At 47.5% G+C, this 20,017-nt stretch overlaps 2 protein-coding genes across 13 annotated transcripts in view; one reads left to right on the forward strand and one right to left on the reverse strand.

Moving 5' to 3' along the window:
- Window positions 1-1,382, forward strand: part of GAPVD1 (GTPase activating protein and VPS9 domains 1) — a 47,491-nt gene extending 46,109 nt beyond the window's left edge. For all 5 annotated transcript variants that reach the window (XM_075170895.1, XM_075170896.1, XM_075170889.1 and 2 more), the window contains one exon: window positions 574-1,382. In XM_075170895.1, the coding sequence (XP_075026996.1) occupies window positions 574-765 (192 nt within the window). In that variant the 3' untranslated portion in view covers window positions 766-1,382. The remainder of the gene's footprint in view (window positions 1-573) is intronic.
- A 2,208-nt stretch (window positions 1,383-3,590) lies between these two features.
- MAPKAP1 (MAPK associated protein 1) overlaps window positions 3,591-20,017 on the reverse strand; it is a 108,603-nt gene continuing 92,176 nt past the window's right edge. For 7 of the 8 annotated variants that reach the window (XM_075170900.1, XM_075170901.1, XM_075170902.1 and 4 more), the window contains 3 exons: window positions 18,613-18,750; window positions 7,698-7,795; window positions 3,591-5,551 (listed from right to left, as the gene is read on the reverse strand). In XM_075170900.1, the coding sequence (XP_075027001.1) occupies window positions 5,426-5,551; window positions 7,698-7,795; window positions 18,613-18,750 (362 nt within the window). In that variant the 3' untranslated portion in view covers window positions 3,591-5,425. Of the gene's footprint in view, window positions 5,552-7,697; window positions 7,796-16,752; window positions 18,515-18,612; window positions 18,751-20,017 lie in introns of those variants that run through there. The other variant, XM_075170903.1, reaches the window with a different exon arrangement.

Consider the following 20,017-nt stretch of genomic DNA (forward strand, 5'->3'; position numbering starts at 1 on the left):
TGACAGATTGCGGCGCGGGGCTGCGCGCTGGTGCGGGAGCAGCTCCCGGCTGCACCGTCCCCGAACACACCCGGCACTTATGCCGCGGAGCCACGGGCATCTCGCCTGTGCTGCTGCAGGATGGGGTGGCATCCCAACCCTGTCCCCATCTCCATCCCTGTCCCCATCCCTGTCGCCATCCCCTGCAGAGCCATCGCCCGGGCTGCCGAAGGGGCCGATGCTGGTGCCGGGGTGAAGGAGTTCCCTCGTGCGGTTGCAGGGCAGGGGAGGGCACGGGGCTGGGAAGGGCACTGCGGGCGCGCAGGGCATCTCACCTGGGGGGGGGGCAACGAGACAGCCCCGCTCTGCCCACCCTGTGGCTGGGGAAAGCCCCCTCAGCCCCACTCAGCCCCGCTCAGCCCAGACCCGACTCTGTTTTAACATTTAACTTGCCTTAGTCTGTGATCCTGAAAAGCTTAAATTAATGACAGCCTTGCAGTTGCTCATTAATAATTGCTTCATTACTGTATGCGATTGCATTCTCCTGGCAATAATGGTGTTTGCTGGTGTAGTTCTAATTATCTGGCATTTCAGTTCCCTAATAGAGCCCAAGCGCTCCCCAATGTGAAACCCTCCTCTTCAGCGGGGAGCGCAGCCCAGCCCGCCGGCAGCCCCGACGCTCCCCGCGGTACGTGTGCTTCTCCATCGGCAGTTCCCGGGACGAGATCCGCACTCCACTGGCGAAGTCACGCAGGACCCGGGGGCAGCGCACCGGCTGGCTGCTGAGACCTGCCGCGCTCGGGCCGAGCTCAGCCGCTTCCCCATCGCGCGCCGGGGCGACGCTCTTGCAGAAGTCAGTTTGAGAGCAACGATAGAGCAAGTCGGACGGGAGCGCCGGTGAGCGGGGCAGGGACTGCGCCTGTGGCGGGAGGTGCGAGTGTGGCCTGGCCACGGCAGCCCCGTGGCCGTGGCAGCCCCGGCAGCCGCGGCACCGCCTCACGGGTGCATTTCAACGTGGGCGAGCAGAGCCAAGCAGGAGGTGTGGGAAACCCCGGTGGGTGCCCGCGGTTGGGCCTTTTCATGCAGCGCTGCCTCGGCCAGGGCCACGCTGCTGCTGGCGGCGGCTGCACTCGCAGCAGGAATGCAAGTGCCGTTCGTCAGCTCCTCGGAGAAATTCATCAGGCAGCGGCGGCGGCAGCGGGGGAATCGCGGCACCGTCCCTGCGCTCGCGGTGCGGAAATGACCACTTGTGCCCCAGTTTAGCCCCAGCTGCCGGCTCAGAGCCCATTACGGCGCGGCGCGTGCTGCCCCCGCACTCCCCACCTGGGGAGGGGGCTCATTTGTAGTTAAAAATCTATTGTGACTTGTCAGAAAAATGAATAAATGAGCACATTATTTTTTCATTTTGGAGCTCAGCATCTGTTTGTCTAATCAAGAAGGAGAACTGGGAAAGTCAACCAGGGCTGACGCACACATTTTATTTAACTTTTCCTCTGTCAAAGGAGTTTAAATGTGTAATGAACAGGCCATGGTGATTTGAAATATAATCCCATTACTCTGATGAGATTACCAAGGCTGTGAGAGTTCACAAATCATGCTTAGGGTTTTCAGAGCGAACAACACCCTGTTGAGATTTTTTTTCTTTTTTTGCTTTTAAGCAGAGGTGTGTGGGGAGAATAAAACATGACAGTGCTTAACCCTTCCTGCAGTGGCAGCGGCAGCGCGGGGCTGTGCACGGGGCCAGCCCTCCCCGTGCCTCGGCTGCTCGCGGTGGCCCTGGGCCCCCCGCCGCAGGCACTGCAGCGGTGCTGGGGAGCAGCACCCAGCCGGGGCGCAGGCACCCCCTTGTTGGCCCTGCCTGGCCTTTGTGCCTGTTGTGCCCGCGCATCTCTGTCCTTGTCTCCCTCCTCTTCCCAGCGTTGTACTGGGGAGGCTGCACTGGGATGTGATTTAAGGGGCATTAATTTTAGCAGCAGCAGCAGCACCCAATACCACACGCCGCCACAGCAGCGCATTTCCATGAAATTCATGGGCCCATTACAAACATGTCTCCATAAATAACTCCACCCATTAATCTCAGGGCTGCACCCAGGGCTGTGCGATGGTTTTCGCCTGCTTGTCCCAGTGCAGGGCGGGTGCAGCCTGTGCTCCCGGCCGGGTCCCAGCCCCGCCATGGCTGCTGGACGGGCAGCTGCAAAAGCCGCCGGGACACACCAGGCTCCTGCCACCCTAAACCCAGAGGATCCTCTGGCTCGACCTGCTCCTCCTGGGGTTCGTGGCAAACCCCTGCAGAGCCCTGGCAGAGCTTGGGTCAGGCCAGGCACCTCAGTGCTCTCGCCTTGGGTGCAGCACATGCCTGGGTGCCCTGGGTGTCCTCTGCTAAAAGGTCTCTCTTGTTTCCCAATACTTTGATAAAACCAAGGAGGCGGCAAGGGCTCTCCACATGCAGTGCTCACTGCGGCTGCAGCAGCCTTGGCCATCCCCACCCGCTCATCAGCTATTTTATTCTTTCACAAATCTCCCAGACAAATGCTCAGCCACCCAGGAGTACAACAAATGACCTGGGGGTCCCACCACAAAGGTCACCCATCTCTCCTGGTGGATTCAGGACCCTCCGAGCAGCATTTTTTTGTGCAAATACGGGCAAGACGGGCAGCGAGCGGCCGGCTGTGAGCAGCACCGGCTGCTGCAGGCACCTGGGCTGAGACCAGCCCACAGGTACGAGTCCCCTGGGGCTCCTGGTGCTGCGAGGGGAAACATCTCCGATTGCTTGCACTGCGGTGCGTGCGCTCCTGCCTCTCACTGGGCCTGTGCCCGTGAGTTTTTCCAAGCGTACACTCTGCTCCATGAGGGGCAATCGACTGTAACACTTCAGGTGCACGTGCAAGCCAGGTCCCCCTCCAACAGCAGAAGTAAGAGAAAATTCAGAAAACCTCTGATGCCTCCAACAGCTACCAATCCCGTCAGTGAGAAGTCATCCTCGTTATGTGAGCCAGCAGCCACCCTCTTCTGCTGAAGCCCAGTAACAAGGCATGGAAGGAACAGCTTGCTTTCCTGACCCAGTTGAATGCCCATCTGAATCAATTAAATCTACAACTACCGGGGAAAGACCAGCCCGTGATGGATTTGTGTTCAGCTGCGCACAGATTGCAACTATGAGCTCTGATTTAACTCTTTCAGCAAACTCTAAATAGTAGAAATGCCTATTGCGAGGGAGAGGCTGTTCAGCTCTTGAATAGCTGGACGTTTCCAGAATTTAAGGAAGGTTTCCTTCACACCGTGTATTCAACTAGGTCTGATTTTTGAAAGTAAATTCACTTCTTAACTGTGAACAGCTCTCTCACAGCTTCAGAACAAATAAACTCATTCTGGGCTCCAGACCTTGCCTGCTCTCCATCACGCCCTCGGAGCATCCTCCAGCAGCGGCGTCCCGTCCCTGCCGCCCTGCCCGTGCTCTCCGGGGACGCGCTGCGCTGCCTGTCCCAGCTCCGCGGGAAGACTGCACTAAAAACAAAGCAAGTGGAAGGTGATTTACGAGATGGTGTAAACACACGTGGTGCAGGCGAGTGACTATGCGCCCACAAACGTTACCACAGTTTAGACAGCAGAGGTTTTTTTATTACGTCAATCTTTAGGCTTTACTGAAAGCAAAATACTGCACACATTGAATATCTACTTGTAATAAGTAAATGTAAGTGGGTGGCAACAGCATTACGGCCATGAAACAAGTAGGAGACTTCTGCAGTTTCTAATACCAGAGTAGGCAATTTTTTAGTTCAGTTAAAAAGAATTGAAACTAGGTGGCAAAAGAACATTCACATAACAACTTTAATGTTAAATAGTTAACAGAGTTGGTTAAAGGAGTCATTTACATTGCATTATTTGAAGGGTCTTTCCCATTGCATCTGTGCTGCATTTGTGCATATAAAATATTAAAAAATTTAATATCATACTATAAAATAGTTTCTCTTGTTTTGCAGATATCATGGAAGACTGTACAGCGAAGGCTGGCCCCTGCAGTGCGGGCAGGGCTCCCCTCCCGAGGCAGCACTGACGCTGGCTCTGGGAGGGCTAAACCTTTAAAAACTGAGAACTTAAATGCAACAGGTAAGTGACAAATAGACCCCACTACCGTAGTGTTTATTCCTAAACTACGTGTTAAGGCTCAGAAAGTTTTCTCTATACAAAAGCAAGGTAGGACACTGTAAGAGGTCACGTTGCGCAGGCGAGGCTGGGCGGCAGGAGGGAGCCTGGTCTGCCCGTGGGACCCGCAGCGCTGCAGCTGCCCTGCAGCCCCGGCTGTGGCTAAATGCCTCTCGGAACCGAGGGCATTTTCTTGATACAAAATCCACAGCAGCAGGGCAGAGCGCTCCAGCTTCAACGACTTGAAAAAATTTATGAAAGACACCTCTGGTGAACTGAACCAAAAATGCAGCTCTGGTTCCCAGTAATCCCATTCACGCGTTCCCTGACGTATTATGGATGGACAAGGCCAAAATAGTTACAAATCCCAGTACAAAGTAGGTCTTAATTTTTATTTTTAAAGAATAATATTAAGAAAAGGTGAAGGCATTTCTCAGTCCTCAGGTGCAAGCTGTCTCAGAGAGGAAGAGCAGACCCCAGCGCGGCAGCAGCCGTGGATCCACGGGCAGACGTGGGCAGGAGGATGCTCTCCTTTCAACCGCGGAGACGCTGCCTTGGTTTCAAAACACCGTGCTGACTAGAGCAAGTAAACTCCAATAAAACGTATGCAAAGCTGAAAAGCACAGTTAAATAAAAATATTTTTGAACAAAACAAACCACAACAGACTTGGCTGTCTCAACGTTTCTTCACAAATCAGCTCCCCTGCAATGGGTGCTGTTCCCTGGCTCACGGTTGCCTCCTGCACTTCAGCAACAGAAGTGAAACCATCTGGGACTACAGCCTCCCCCCAAAAGAACTGTGCATCATATGGACCTTGAAAAAGATTACATCTGTTTATTAATAGTAAAAATGGATACATTTGTCCTACATTTTGTTTTTAGAAATTTGATCATGTCACAAGCAATACCTGTGTGTACGTGGGTGTATTACAGATGTATATAATTTATTTTAACCAGGTTGTGAAATAATATGTAATCACATCTCTTCTTGTGATTGTACATAATACAGTAATTAAATGATGCCAGTCTACGTCATTCTCTTATTTCTAATCAAAAGAACCTGAAGCGTAACAGTCTTCTTTCCGGCTGATATGGCTCTTTATTTTTGTCACAGGGGAGACTTCCCTTCACCAACGAGGGATAATCTTCCAACCGTGAGAGACGGGATAATTCAGATTTCTTCCCCGGCTGCTCCTGCCCGTTGGCAGCAGGAGCACCGCAGTCCTGGCTCCCACCTGTCTCGGGCGGTGGGGAGCGTCTCCTCCTCCGAACTCGGCAGACAGGCTCTCCTCGAGGCTAGGCGTTACTGCTGTCCCGATTTCTTCTCCTTCTGGAAGCTAAAGCTTGTTCTCCTGTTCAGTTTTCTTTGTTTCTGAGCAAAATAATCTGCTCTGGCTGTGCTTGCTCGCGACTCTAGAATATAGTTAACCTGCAAGACATGAAATGGTATTTAATTTCGTCGGTGCTTCGGTGGGACAGCCTGGGGAGGGCAGGGACCCTCACACCACCCAACTGAACGAGGCTTTAGCGAAACTGGTCCCAGCGGGCCGTCGACAAAATGACGGCAGAGACAACCCAGAGCTGCAGGAGAGCCCCGCTCTGCGTGGGGCCGCTTCCCGGCTCTTCCTCCCACGGCCCTCGGCTCGGCGCAGGGTGGCACGAGGCAGCCACGGCGGCACGGGGCGGCCACAGGCTCTCAGCATCCCTCCCCCCTCGTCCCACCCTTGTCACCCAAACCTCCGGGTGAATGCAGCAAGTCGTGAAGACCCAGAGTGCTGGTCTAATATAGTAATGGGCTTCAATAAAAGACTTCCTCAGCTTCAATAAAAATAATTCTTTCATTATGATGTTTGCATACTCAGCTAATCTCATAGTTTCCCTGTGTTTTGGCACATTTTACTTGATGAAAGCATTTTTAAATGATATTTAACAAGCCTGCTATTCCCTAAATTTATTATCTCCAGTGCTTCGTGATAATCACATAGATAATTTTAATGGAAGGTTAATGCAAGAATCAAAAAGATAAAAATGCCCTTTGGTCTGCCATTAGCTGGTTAATATGCTGTGGCTTAAAACTTGCACAATTTTATGCACTGTAGAGTGTTTCACTTTCATTGCATATTACAGCTTAAGGCATAAAAATATAGGGAATTTTCATGGTCAATAAAGCCTTGGTCTTTCTCACTTGATCATGTAAAAAGCCTAATTTGAAAAGTCTGATTTCTCTGCGACTCCTAATGCTGACGGAATTGAAAACAAACTGGTAACTTATGCACGAAACCAGAAAATGTTCTATATAAACAATCTGCAACTTAAGAAAAAACATACTGTTCAATAATATTTCTCTCTTGAATATTCATGTTATTCATAACAAGTCTTTTTTTTTTAGCCGCCTTCTATAACCAGTCTCAGATGTGTCAAGCGTTCTGGATTACAATAGCTTATTTAAGATAAAGTAGGAACAAAAGAACTGGCCTAACGGTTCATGAAGTAAGTAGAACCCCCCCCAAATACATTCACCTTCTACGTTATTACTAAGAATTATTTTATCGTATGTCAGTTATTTAGCAATCCTCTAAACTCCACACAGAAAATAAAAGCAAACATAACAGATGGCTTGCCAAAATTACTGCTTTTTAAATTCTGAATTGCTATAAAATATTAGCTTGCCGAAAATTAAGTTTAATCTTCCAAAAGTGTTACAAAAATTCGTTTCAGAAAGTCAGTCAGTATGTGTACGTACTGAGCCACAAGCAAAGCAAACAATTCTGACAAAGTATCACAGTGGAAAAATAACCTTTTTGCTTTGTACAAACACCTGCGTTTGGAAAAGACGTGGGGAAGGCGGGAGGGAAGCGCTCTCCTGGCAACGTTACTGCCTCTGCTCGGGCTGGTGCTGGAGCCGCGAAGCCGGCGTCACCCGTGGCCTTGAACACCGTGTCAGCGTGCTCTAACTGCAGCCCTCCTGAGGCCTCCGAACGTTACCTCCGGCTCCGAAAGCCCCCGCCGTGCCGGGACCTTTGCTCAGCCGCCCTCCCGGCTGCCGAGCTCCGCACCAGCTCCCCAGCTCCTCGCAGCCCGGGGCGGCTGCTCCCTCAGCCCCTCGCCCTCCCGGCTCGGCGCTCACACGAGCCAGGTGCCCTGCCCGGGTCTCTAAGGCCGGGCCCCGCGCCCGCGGCCACACGGCAGCACCGCGGCGCTGTGCCGGGCGCAGGCACGCAGCCCCGCGCCTCCGGCACGACACGGGGCTTGCAGACCATCTCGCCCGTCTGGAGGTGGAAACTATCTGGACACAATAAAATCTGGTGTTTTTCTATAAAATTCCACAGAAAATTGGTATCTCTATTAACTAGAAACAAGTATAAAAGGAAATATTATATACAAATAGGCAGTCTCCTGTACGGCTGTTTGAAAAATGAATAAAATAATAGCAACTAGGCTGGTAAGTTAAATGCACCTTAGCGGTCCTCAGGCACTGCACCGTTCATGTACTTCCAGAGCCTCTTGAATACTTCCATGTCTAACAAGTGGTAAAACACCCAGGATTTTGGGTCACGTTATAATTTAATACTCACCTTCAGTACAATTTCATTGACAGTAGCAGCATCTGATTCAAAGTAAAGGTGTTTGTAGTCATGATTGCTTAGATATGTAAGTTTAAATATTGCATGACCTGTAAAGATAAGAAAAAAACTGTTCAGAATATTCCCGTAAAGTTTCAGCAGAGCTTGTGTGCCTGACAGAAGAAAAACACAGATGGTGATCTTAGCATACCATCAGCACAACAGAAGGAAGTAATGAAACGCTTACAGGCTTCTCATGTCATTTCAATTTAAGGCAAGTGGTGGCTTACAGAAGCAGCTGAACTCTATTCAATAAAGTTCGCTTTCCCATCACATCCCCACTGCAGGAAATGCAAAAATCTATCAAATGGCTAGTTAGCTCCCGTTCAGCCCAAGACTGTATGTCAGTTAAACTACCACATTAGGACTACTTTACGTAACTATTCACTGTATAATCATCACATGCAGAAGGTAAGTGTTATATTTAAAATAAGAGGCCAATTAACCCCAAATCATCACTCCAACAACCTCTCCCCAAAACACCACCCAAACTACCCAGTTCCTTACGGCAAAGGAAAGCGTCGCCACTGTAAAATACAGAAGGCTGCAGCAACGACGCTACGGAACAGATACTCAAAACCAGGAGTCTCGCTTCCTACAAGCAGGACAATCAAAATTAAAGTATAACTGTAATTTCTACCTACGTAGCACTTCGCTGGCAGGCTTCACTGTTGCTCAGTCCCAAATGGAGGTTTTAAGTGATGAAAGGGACACGGGATGCTGACAGCCCGGCCAGCCTCTGCGGCTGCCTTTGGAGAACGGCACGGGAACTACCGACCTTTAAAAGCACCGCAGGTGGGACGGGAGGGACGGCTTTAACATAAAGGTCTATATGCAGAACATATAGGAAGGCAAAATATCCTTCACTTGTTTGGATGTTCATGGCTTCAAAACTAAAATTAAGCATATTCTATACATCATACTTTTCCATCATTTTTCTCAGAATTTATTCAGTTCGAAGGTCAAGGTTAGTAATCCGTAAAGTAACAGCCACATTACTGTAAATTCAGGTCTTTCCTGGAGGAAAGCTAATTTGAAATCTTATTTACATTATCTAATTCTCCAGATTTCCAAAAAGTGACTGATATATGCTCAGATCTGTGGCCAGAAAATTTGAGACGTGAGGATTTTATTGTGGCATGTTAATTAAACACCATTACGATGCACTAATCTGGAATATAAAGTCTATATTGAAAAATTGGCTAATAATAATAACCCCCCCCCCTTTAAATCATTTGACAAATGATGCTTTGGTGGTACTAAAAATGCGGGAATTCCTAGCCGCAAGCTCATTAGTATGTTAATGCATGCACGCCTGGCTCTGCTTGGGACTGAATTCAGCATCTTTACGATTCCAAAAGTGCCCGTGCACCGTTCCTGGGGACGTGACACAGCACCGTGCCCCATCAGCTACCACAGTTTTCCTTGGACATTTAATGTTACAGACAGTTACAGAAATCGATTACTAAAAATGAAAATTAAAATGGCACAAAACACGGTCTGGAGGATTCCAGCGAGGTTCTTTGTTTTGGGTCTTGGAAGTTCATTGGGTGGTTCTTGGTGTGGGTCAAGACTCCCTTCACCTGGCTGAGGTGTTCCATTCCACGTTTTCTTCCACCCGAGAAGCCCGCTCTCCCGACGCTGACCTTGCCTTCCCGGCTGCTCCGGAGGCTGCTGCCCCCAGCACGGCTCAGCCGGTGGGAAAGGCCGGCGGGCTCTGAAAGTGCCAGAAGGCGAGGATCGGCCTCGCGCCTCACAGCACCCCTCTCCAGGCTGGGGCTCTGTCAGTCCCTCCCCGGGAAGGCGGAGGCGGCAGCGGGGCGGGCGCAGCGCAGGCAGGGCCACGCACCCCCAACCACAGCACCCGAACCCGCCCCAGCCAGGGCTCCCCCCAGGCAAACGTCGACCCGCTCCGTGAAGCCAAGAGCGCAGACGCAAAACCTCTGAACGCCGGCGCGCGCCTCCGGAGCTCCGCTGCCCTGCCCTGCATCACCCCGCAGAGGCGGGGCGCAGAACCACAGAATGAAATATTAGTATGAAAATTAAGCGAGATCACAGCCTCCGTCATGCCTGACGAAGAAACCCTCCCCAGTACCACCATCTTTCTTTTAAACCGGTGATTTACTCCTCCTTTCCGGCAAAAGTATTTATACAGCTGACAGAAGCAGAACGCGGAACTTTATTTCGAGCACTTGTTTTAGGATCGCGAGGAGTCAGCTCTTTTGATGACAATTAGAGCAACAGATGCCAATAACAATCCCGACGCGCCCTGTAGCAGGAGGCAGAACTCTCCCTGCTCCCCCCGGGGAGCCCAGCGCCGCCCCGTGCCACGCCAGCACCACGCAACCCTCCGGCACAGCCCGCCCGCCGCAGCACAGCCCAGGGCAGCGCTCGTGCTCCCAGTCCCGCCGGTATGGAGGCTGCTCCGGTCCCTGCCTTTCCGGAGAGGCGCTGGCTGAGCCGTGGACACGTGCTCCTGCACGGACTCTTGGGAGTCGCAGGGGATGCGACACTGCGGCTGAATCTGATGCAAAGCCCGAACGCGCGGTGCATGCCGCGGTTGTGGACAGCCTGCCGTGCAGGCCGCGTAACCCAGTCCTACGCCCTGACAGGCGATTTAGTGGAAAGAAGCTAAGACGACTTTTCTTTAGAAAGCCCCATTACAGCATTATGTTTATGTGCTCCATGCCCACATTATACTATGTACAGCATGAAATATTAGTTCATTGAAATCATAACTGGCACTTTGCTCCGATACTATTCTAGCCAGATGGAATTTATGAATTGTGAGATTGAGTCCATTTCCAAGAGTGCTTAAATATGTGATGTACCTCTTTCCAATAGAGCTCCACCCTTAACAATTCAGAGATCAATAGGAACTTCAACGGTTTTATACTTCCATATAAGAATATCTGGTAACAAACAGCAGCAGCTCAAGCAGCTTCCACCGCACATGACGGTAGAATTAAAACAAATGCAGATACTGCACGAACGGCTTCATTACCATGACTCCTACGTGAACAATGGTTTGGTGTCCTTCAGCTTGCGGGTCTGAAACACAAGCGTTCAACTCCAGCAGACGTCAGTGCTGTCTGTCACTGCCCTGCACTGAGACCACGCAGAAGCGTATTTAATGCCACTGCAGCGGACGGCAAGGGAGAACTGAACAGGGGGAAACTTCCAATATTTTGCAATCAGAATTAATCTGCTGTACAATGGAAAATACATGTTATTCCCAACTATGTTTATCTGCTAAAACATTTATGGAAGGCAAATGAAAAGACAGAAACTCAGCTGTTATCAGAGGTTTTTGTCATGATGTAGGTACAACCCACAAGGCGAGCTCAGCAAACCTGAGCAGGTTTCGTGCGGATGCCCCACGCCAGCCGCGCTCCTGCTGTGCCTCCCCAGCCCGCGCTGGGGCTAACCTCACTGCGACAGCAGGAAAACAGCATCTACCGTGGGTGCCCTTTGGCCTCAGCTCTGAATGCTGATAAATCTTTTCTAACTCTCAAACACTAATAGGTTCCTGTGTGGTTACACCTGGAGAAATGCCTACAGCAGACTCAGGCGGAAGGGCAAGATGCTAATTCACTGGAAAGGAGGAGAGCTCATTTACTCTTTCAGCATGATGTCTTAAATTCAATTGTTTGGCATATCTCCTAATTTTTAACATTACTACACTGCCAAAAAAGTGAAGGGAGGCTAGTTACGGCACAACCAACAATCCTTCCAAACCCAGCAGCACAGCCAGATGCAAATCTGCTGCACATTTCTCCTCTCTATCTTGGGTTTGGTGAAACAGTACTCGTGCAAACAGCAACCTCCGCCCTGCGCTTCATCCCCCCAACGCCTCACTGCTGCTGTGTTTTCATGCAGCAGGTGAGAAATACTGCTAAATTACAGTTTCCATAATTACTGACTGAAAAGTGCTTATACAGTCATTGATAAATCTTCTGCAAATTTCTGCAAGTTACAATCTTGGGAAAATACAAAACCACTTTGCGGTCCACCATCCTTCACTTGAAACAGGTGAAAAAAAATTTCACTTTTTAATCTAAGTAACAAACTCTGTATCAGAGAGTCTAAAAAAATACACTTTTTGCCTGGAAAACATTGGAAGGATGTGAATTTGCACAAGAAAAGACAATTTTTTTTACTGAATCTGCCAGAAATAGTTTTTCTTCTTCCTCTCCCATGCGCCCCATTCAGACTGTACCAAAAGCCTCTCTTTCTCTTGCCAATGCCACTTTTTAAAACAGTATGCACTGAATTAAATCACTAATTAGACAGAGGATGAAAAGATTATTCATGAATTGGATAAAACAGAAAACAAACACTGGGAAATGCAAATTTATGTTAATTTCTCAATATACCTTGATGATTGCTTTGTCATTATGGGGCCATAAGGCAGAAGTCAACAATTAAGAGTTATTAGTGGAATAAATAGCTAGAGGAAGACCTCATTGAAAAATAAAACACTTATGGGCATCATTTGACATCATCACAGATTTTCACCATTTCAGAAATTGTGACTACAACAGGGACAAACCTTGAAATCTCTTCTCGCAGACTCAGGAGGGATTACAAAGAATTAGAAATATACTAGTAAACAGGCAAGGAATGATGAAAATAAAATACACATGAGCAATGTTTCCATACAAAGAGAGATTTACTTAAACCACTCAAATGGGGTAATCTCTGCTCACCAACCACTGTTATATTTAGTCTAAAAGCTTTGGGGAGGGACTCTGTGCTTGAAATCCATATGTGCTACCTCAAAAATGATGCCATGACCCTAGAGCGGGGCCTGAAGGTCCTGCAGAAACGCAAGTGTTGCATTACCATTGAAACACCCATCCTGACAACCTCTAATATTAAGAAAACTTAGAAGTCGTCTTCTAGGGGGATGTCACTAGTTGCACTGCAGCCACAGCTGGATTATCGGGGAAACAGAACTGAGCTCAGTTAGGGACACATTGAACAGGAACGTTGTCCTGAGTGTAGAAGGGGGGTTAAGCCCAGCTTCTGCAAGCGATACGTATCTGAGAAGTACGTATCTTAGAGGCGATGTGGGTCACCACTTCAGAGGCAGTGACTGCAGCTGAAGTTATGGATGAAATCCTGACCCCGCTGATATCAGTGGAACCACCGATGAGTTCGGACTGCACTCCACATACCTGATGGACCTCCTTCTAACCAAGGCATTACTTAAGTGGGAACAAATGATACGAATGTAAGAAAAAAAAAGAATAAGTTTTCCCTGCAACTCAGGTCTTTATATTCTACTGTAGCCTTACTATAAAACATCGCTACTAGTGGATGTCTTGTTTCCAGATGTCCTGAAAGCAGAGTTGCAATTAAAGTGCTGCATACAACCACTTTTATGTCAAATTGTGGTAACTATTCACACAGCTGGATATTTTTCTCCCAAAGCCTTTTGTTTCGTCTTCGAATTATTATCAAAGGCAGAATACTAACAAAGATTTTTGCAAGAATGGTGAAAATTGAGGTGGAACTCAGGGTTGCCCAAAACCTCTTCACCAGCAACCTTGTTTGGGAAAAAAGATGATAAATAAATCAAAATGCACTAAGCAGTGTTTCCACATGGCAATCGCCTCCTTCATTGCGTCTGCACCTCATCAATCACGCCATTGTCTGCTTGAAAGGCGAGCCTTGTAAATGTCATATCCACTCAAGCCCAAGGAGAAGCGAATCAAAATGCAGCAAGGAGTTTTAATTGGATAGTGTAATTAAACTAAAAAACCCCAGCAGAATAGCTTTGACAGGATAGATGAAGACCCCTTTTAATAGGGCTACAAAACATATTTGTTAAAAGGATGAGGCAATGCACACTCCTGATTGTGCTCCAGAGTACTTTTATGAAAAGGCTGTTCAGCAGGGATGGATTTAATAAGTTGCACCGCGTCTGTGGGGCAGCAGGCAGGAGAGTCACCACACCGCTGCCTGCTCCCGCAGCCGCGCAGGCTGACGCGGCTCCCCTCGCTGCCGGACCCCTTCTCTGGTGGAGCGCATCCCACGAGCTATGGCCAAACCCGCATGGCTGCCCGCGAGGTCTCCGACACCCCTGGCCTTTCGCCGGGGCTCCACGGCCCCAGCGTGGAGCTCCACGGCTCCAGCCCTGAGCCTGCCACAGAAAATGGAAAACGCAGCAAACCCCGGCGCCATCTGTGCCTGCGCTGCCTCCCCTCTGAGGCGTTTAACTGCTCGGCAAACAGCGTGTCCGCATGCATTTGGACTCCTTTCCTTCTCTAACACACTTTGAGATTTCTTTCACTCCAAGCCTGAAGTTTGGGAACGTTTTCTCTGCTGAACCTGTTTTTTACCTTTTGATCAGGATCTGTGATTAGTCTCCTGTCAAGTACAAATTTTCTTCTATTATTTCACACGCCGCATTATTCACAGCGGGAGCATGAATATTAGGAACTACCACACAATATTTTGTGCACCATTTGCAGAGCACACGGATAATTGTTGCCTCTCTGCTCTGGCTCCACTGCAGGGCTCTGAGCAAACGTGCAACGTCTCTATTTAAGCTCCCCTAGCAGCAGGAATCCATGCTTTCCCAACACTTGCTGTATGTTTTTAGTCCTTTCACAACCCAATAATGAATTCATTAAACTAGTATTACCCAATGTGCATAATCTGGAGGATCTGGATACTGAATTAGAACACCAAATACCTTTAGCTTTAAATGAAAACTACATAAAAGCATTTCAGGCATCCCTTCGGCTATCACTTACTTACAGCCAGTATGAATACTGCTAGAAAAGCTATTTTCGTGCAGATGTGGAATTCAATGGGAAAGACTGACTCGTGTAGCAACATCAATCAAAACGTCGGCTCCGCTGGCAGCTCTCGACAGTAAGGCAGGTTCAAAGGTCACAGGATAAAGAAAAAGCCAAGCTCTGGTTCAGCTCTAATATCTCCTCGCTAGAAGTCTGGCAAAGGTACCTACCCCCCTTCTGTACTAGGCGGCTTTCATTAATCTTCTTGCCATCTTTTTTAACTAGTCATGCAGAACCGCTCGATAGCGAGACATATAATGGGGAGGCCCTGTGCCTATTACCAGGTTAACACTCTGTTAAGCCCCAGTGCAACAATGGAATAAGAATTTAAAGGAAATCTTAAGCTGCAGGGTGCAAAGCAGGCAATTAAATTACAAACCGAAGTTACCAATGTACTCCCTGACCTACAGAACACCTTTGTTTAGACTACCTTAATATTAAGGATATTTTGACATAGCAACTGAGATGTATCTGCTTTATTAAAACAAAAAAAAAGGCAGAAAAAGGATCACAGAGAACGTTTCTTCAGTGTTTCAAGTAAATTATCAAATAAATCTGAATTCTGCAGCTATCGTAAAATACACATGAATGGAAGAACCCCACGTATTTCCAAAACCGTAAGTCTGCCCAACTGATTAGCCTCAGTGCCGCTAAAAGGCCTGCCCTGAGGTCTGCTCACCCCTCCACGCATCAGCGCCGGCTCAGCGCTCCCGCAGTGCGGATGCCGAGGCAGCCTGGTAGCCCCGGCCCTCGGAAGGGATGGCCACGATGCATCCATCACGGCCGCACTTTGTCCACAGTGCACTTTGTAAAAAGGCAGTGGTCGGTGACACTGAAGTTTCTCCCTTGTCCAAGTAATGTAAGAGACGTTAACAGAATCAGATTTCCTTTAAATTACACTATTGCAAAGGGATATAATTGTATTAAACATATTATGTTGCTTCCTTAAGACTTTATATTATGTACACTTAATTGAGATACAAAGCCCTCTTCAGCTATAAAAATGACAACTACTTTATTAAGGCTTAAATCTTATTTCTCAATGATAGGATGCTTCCTTTCAAGATTCAAAACATTCAGAATCTCTCGTGATAATCAGACCGAACCTGATTTAAGCAAGCCGTTTATACACAGTGTTTTCAGGTTCTAATGGCATTTGATCGAGCCAGCAGGGCCATTACCTCTTCCCTCTGTCTAAATTCAGGGAGTCTGATTTAATTTACAAATAAAAATTAAAATGCTGACCCAGGCCTACTACAAGGGCAAACAAAAATCATCAGCCATTCCTGCCTACAATACCCACACTAATGGCAAATTAGATGCCCACGCTTTCTGTTTTCTTTTTCTGTTTTCACTGTATGCAGCTCTAAGTTCTGCGAACTCACAGCACAGGAAAGCTTCAGCCCCGTCCAGAGCAACTCCAAGCCCGTCCGTAAATATTCACAGCACCTCATCTCTGAAGTTGTCGAGTCCTTTAACACTCACACAAGTGCCACTAAAGCTTCACTGCATGAACCTGTCTTTCCAGAGAAAACTAACAGAAAATCAGCACGAGGCTCTCTGCTACACTGATACACAACTTCTGTGTTCACATTTCTGCAGAAAAGTGCCAGGAAAAACTCTGAAATCTCTTTAATCTGCAGAAAGTAAGAGCTAACTGAATATTAAACTGTGTTAATTACCATGTTCAGAGGAGCAATTGTTGCAGAAACCTGCAGTTATACCGATCAGAGTGACCAATCTGCAGTCCAACACCCCTTGCCCTTACCAAAAAGTAAGGTCGTATTTGGAGGCTTCTGAAAACCCTCCACCTCTCTCCAGAATTACAAGTAGTCAGTCTAGGAAAGCAGCACTCAACCTTATTACAACCCCAACTGCCAATGTCTAGGGAAGGCAGGCAGCTTAATAAAACATACACTATGTTTTCACCCGGTGTAACTGTACAAGCACTGTCACATGTGCAGAACACTTCTGAAAGACGAGACAGAGCATGTTTGTGTTACAAGAGATAAAACCATGAAAACAAAATATATTGCAGAACTCAAAGACCTTATCTTTACTCGGCCTCTCTTTCTTTGCAGTAATTCATTCAAGGAAGATCTGGGAATAATTTTTGATGTAAACTCTGCTACAAACATATATCACTATGCTGATAAAAATCACAGACAAAACTTGTGAAATACAGTGAGTTTCATTCCTTTTTGCGACTAAAATAACTTTTTTCCATTTAAAATTCAAGAGATACTGATCTGCTGTTAAGAGTTCCCCAAAATGTATCATTCTGAGATGTCACACTAGAAGTCTCTTCTACTGGCCTAAAATAATGACTTTTGGAACATCTTTAGTGAATCGGGAAGAGGTCAGCAGATTTCAGGGAGAATTATTTTCTCCTTTTGGAACTATGCTGAGCACTTATTTAATAGGAAAAGTTTATGACGGCCACGTGAAAACGAGTAAATAAAAATCCTCAGTATCATAAGTTGCCTTTGTCGTAACCTGTCAGCATCCTCTCCAAAGTGACCATGATTCTTCATTCAATGATCTTCACGTGAAGGTACTGCCCTTCCGCCGCTGGACTCCATTTGGGGATTGAAATTCTGTCCCTTATTTCTGCCTGGGTTGGCGGGATGTGGGTACAAGCATCGTTTCCTACAGCAGCAGGTGCTGCCTCTGGGGCTGAAGAGCCCCAGCCCCTGCAGGACGCAGTTCTGGAGGTGTTCAGCTTGAGGGTCTCAGGCTAGCGTGTTGATGGAAGCATGAGCTGGGAACCTCGGCTTTCAAGGCTGGCTTTTCAGATACAGCCTCATTCCGTGGGCACAGTTTTACCAGCACAAGTGTTTGCATTGAAATGAAATGTGGCTACAAACCCAGAGGTGTTAACATATTTACAAGCGCAAACCTGCACCTTGAACTATAAAGGTAACCGTTACACATTTTGGACTGCCTGGTCACTAGGGAAGTCTCCCCTTGGGATCACACCTTCCCAAGGACCATGAAATCTTGCTGGAGAGACAGAAAAGGAAGACAATGACTGGACTAAGAACATGGAAGCAGGAAGGGGTAATGAAGGGGAGAAGGATATAGTTCAATAATTGCTGATAAAATCTGTGGCAGCCATAAATTTACTCTTCCAAGAGAATTCAGCAGATCATTACCTCTGTAAATATGTATCACATAATTCTCCCTCTCTGTCACCTTGCAGATAAGTACTTAATACTTAGCATCCCTACCCTGCAAAAGCACAAGTGCAATAAAATCCATCTGAGCTTTTGAACTGCAGTTACTTTTTGATAGGAGATAGTTACATTTTGGCACCACCGGGAGACATTGCCCAATTCCCCCCAGGCCTCTCTTGTGCTTTTTAAAACAAAATTTTCAGATATAGACTCCCATTGCTCCACTGATACAACAAGCAAAAGCACTTGGCTTTTGGAGTCGCATTCTGAACGTAGCGAACTCTGACCTCTTGCTGACGACCGGCTGAACCGGGACGTCCAGCCCGTCCCCCGGCTAGCTTAGCTGCCGCTGCTGGCCAGGCACGGCCACTGCTTTCCTGAAACTGAACCCTCAGAGCGGCACGTCGTAATGCCGGTGACCTGCAACCATGGCTGAAGCAAAGTTAACTGCGCTGATACTTACTGTATGTCTGAGGTCCTCAACTGCACCTAAGAAATTGTTTAAAACCTGTCTGAATGTCAAGAATTTCAAAAAAATTACAAGTACGTTGCAAGTATACTTGGTTGCCGTGCTATGGGGCTAGAGACCAGCGAGGCAAAGCCAGTGCTTCCTTGCTATGACAGTGTTAGCAGCTACTGATAGTGGGCAAGAAACACTCCTAACGATGCCATTAGCTGTAAGCAGCATTAAAAGGACATTCACAAAACGTCTATCTGTTTATGTTGTGTTCTCTATAACAGAATTGAGTCAGATTAAAAACGTCCTATAATGAATAAAATACACCTATAGAAAGAAAAGGACATGGTAGCAATAATTCTTTGGGCATCTAACACACACAGGGAGGGAGAGAAGAGAGAACATAAATAAAAAGGACTACTCACTTGGGCTTTTTTCTTCCGCAAGGTCACAGGCACAGAGGAGTTCAGAATCGATTGAAATGGGTTTCTGCTTAATCCAAAACTTCGTGCTGGCCTTCTGATTAGTAACAGGGTCTATCTCTACCTTGTCTCCAGAAATACCTGAGATGAGAAAGAATAGAGAGCCACAACAGTGATCTGTTTAAGCGATTTCATATCAGCCATTTGACACACTTTATAAATCTTAAATGGGATGAAAGTATATTGCCCTTTTGGGCTTTTTGAAAGCACAGGAGCTTTTGAAACCAAAAGCAAATGGTTATCAAACTGCATTGATAATCTGCATTTTACCCTCCTGCATGAACATACCAACAAGAAAGAAGTATCACAGAAAAAATTCTTCTCAACACATACAGAGCTCTTCTGGAAGCAGTAGCTACAGGAGTTGCAAGATTTATAGAAAGATACTGCTAGTTTTTCAATCACCGCTATTATATGTAATAGACGCTATCACACACCGTCCCTGTTCTATCTCCTATACAGCATACACATTACATGCCCTATACGAGAGGACAACACCCATTTGCAGCACTACAGAAACGCTCTTTGTGCTACCCAGATACTCATAAACAAAGACATCCAGTCCCAGAGATCTTGTGCGTTTTTACACTGCTGGCATTTTAAAGCCAGCTCTAATTAGGCTGCTTTGAAAGCAAGCTGGGGATTTGTGTAGCTCCTGGCACGGGCGCCGGGCCCCGCTTCCCAACACGGGCTTCCCCAGATGGCTGGCGCTTCGCTACTGCTGCGTGTAGCTGACCTGGATACGGCGCGCTGCCACAGGCGCATCCTGCAGCAGACCTTTTGTGAGCGAGAGTAGAAAATTCCTCTATCGTCCCTCCACTCCCGAAGTCCTGCAAGAACAGCCTTTCCAGCGGGACGCTGCCGGGGCAGGCTGAGGGCTAACAGCGTGCTGGAACCGGCCCGGGACGCTCGCTGTAATTTATAGCGGTCTTTATCACAGTATCGCGAAGCAAAAGCCCTGCTACGCCGCACCGATGAACAGAAGCTCATTGTTCAGTAGCTGTTGACACGACTGAACAAACTTCCCAGTGTGCTTTTTACATCAAGATGTGTGGGAACCTCAAAAATAATTACATTTCTTCAGTCATGAGTTATAGGTGAAGCTCATGAGAAAGCGACAAAAGGAAGCAATACAGGAAAAAAGTATTTAAACATCATTTAACTCTTGCATCTCTGGAAAAACAGCAGAGATAACCTTTTCCTTCTTGAGGGTTTTGGCTACGATGCTTTCAAATACATTACGCTTGGCTTGTCTGAAGCACAAGAAAATCTAAAGGAGCTGATGATAAAACTTTTAAGAGATGTGACAAAATAAAAGTAAGATGCCACACACACAACGACCCTCCCA

This window comes from Calonectris borealis, chromosome 21 (assembly GCF_964195595.1).
Source record: "Calonectris borealis chromosome 21, bCalBor7.hap1.2, whole genome shotgun sequence".
Taxonomy (NCBI): domain Eukaryota; kingdom Metazoa; phylum Chordata; class Aves; order Procellariiformes; family Procellariidae; genus Calonectris; species Calonectris borealis.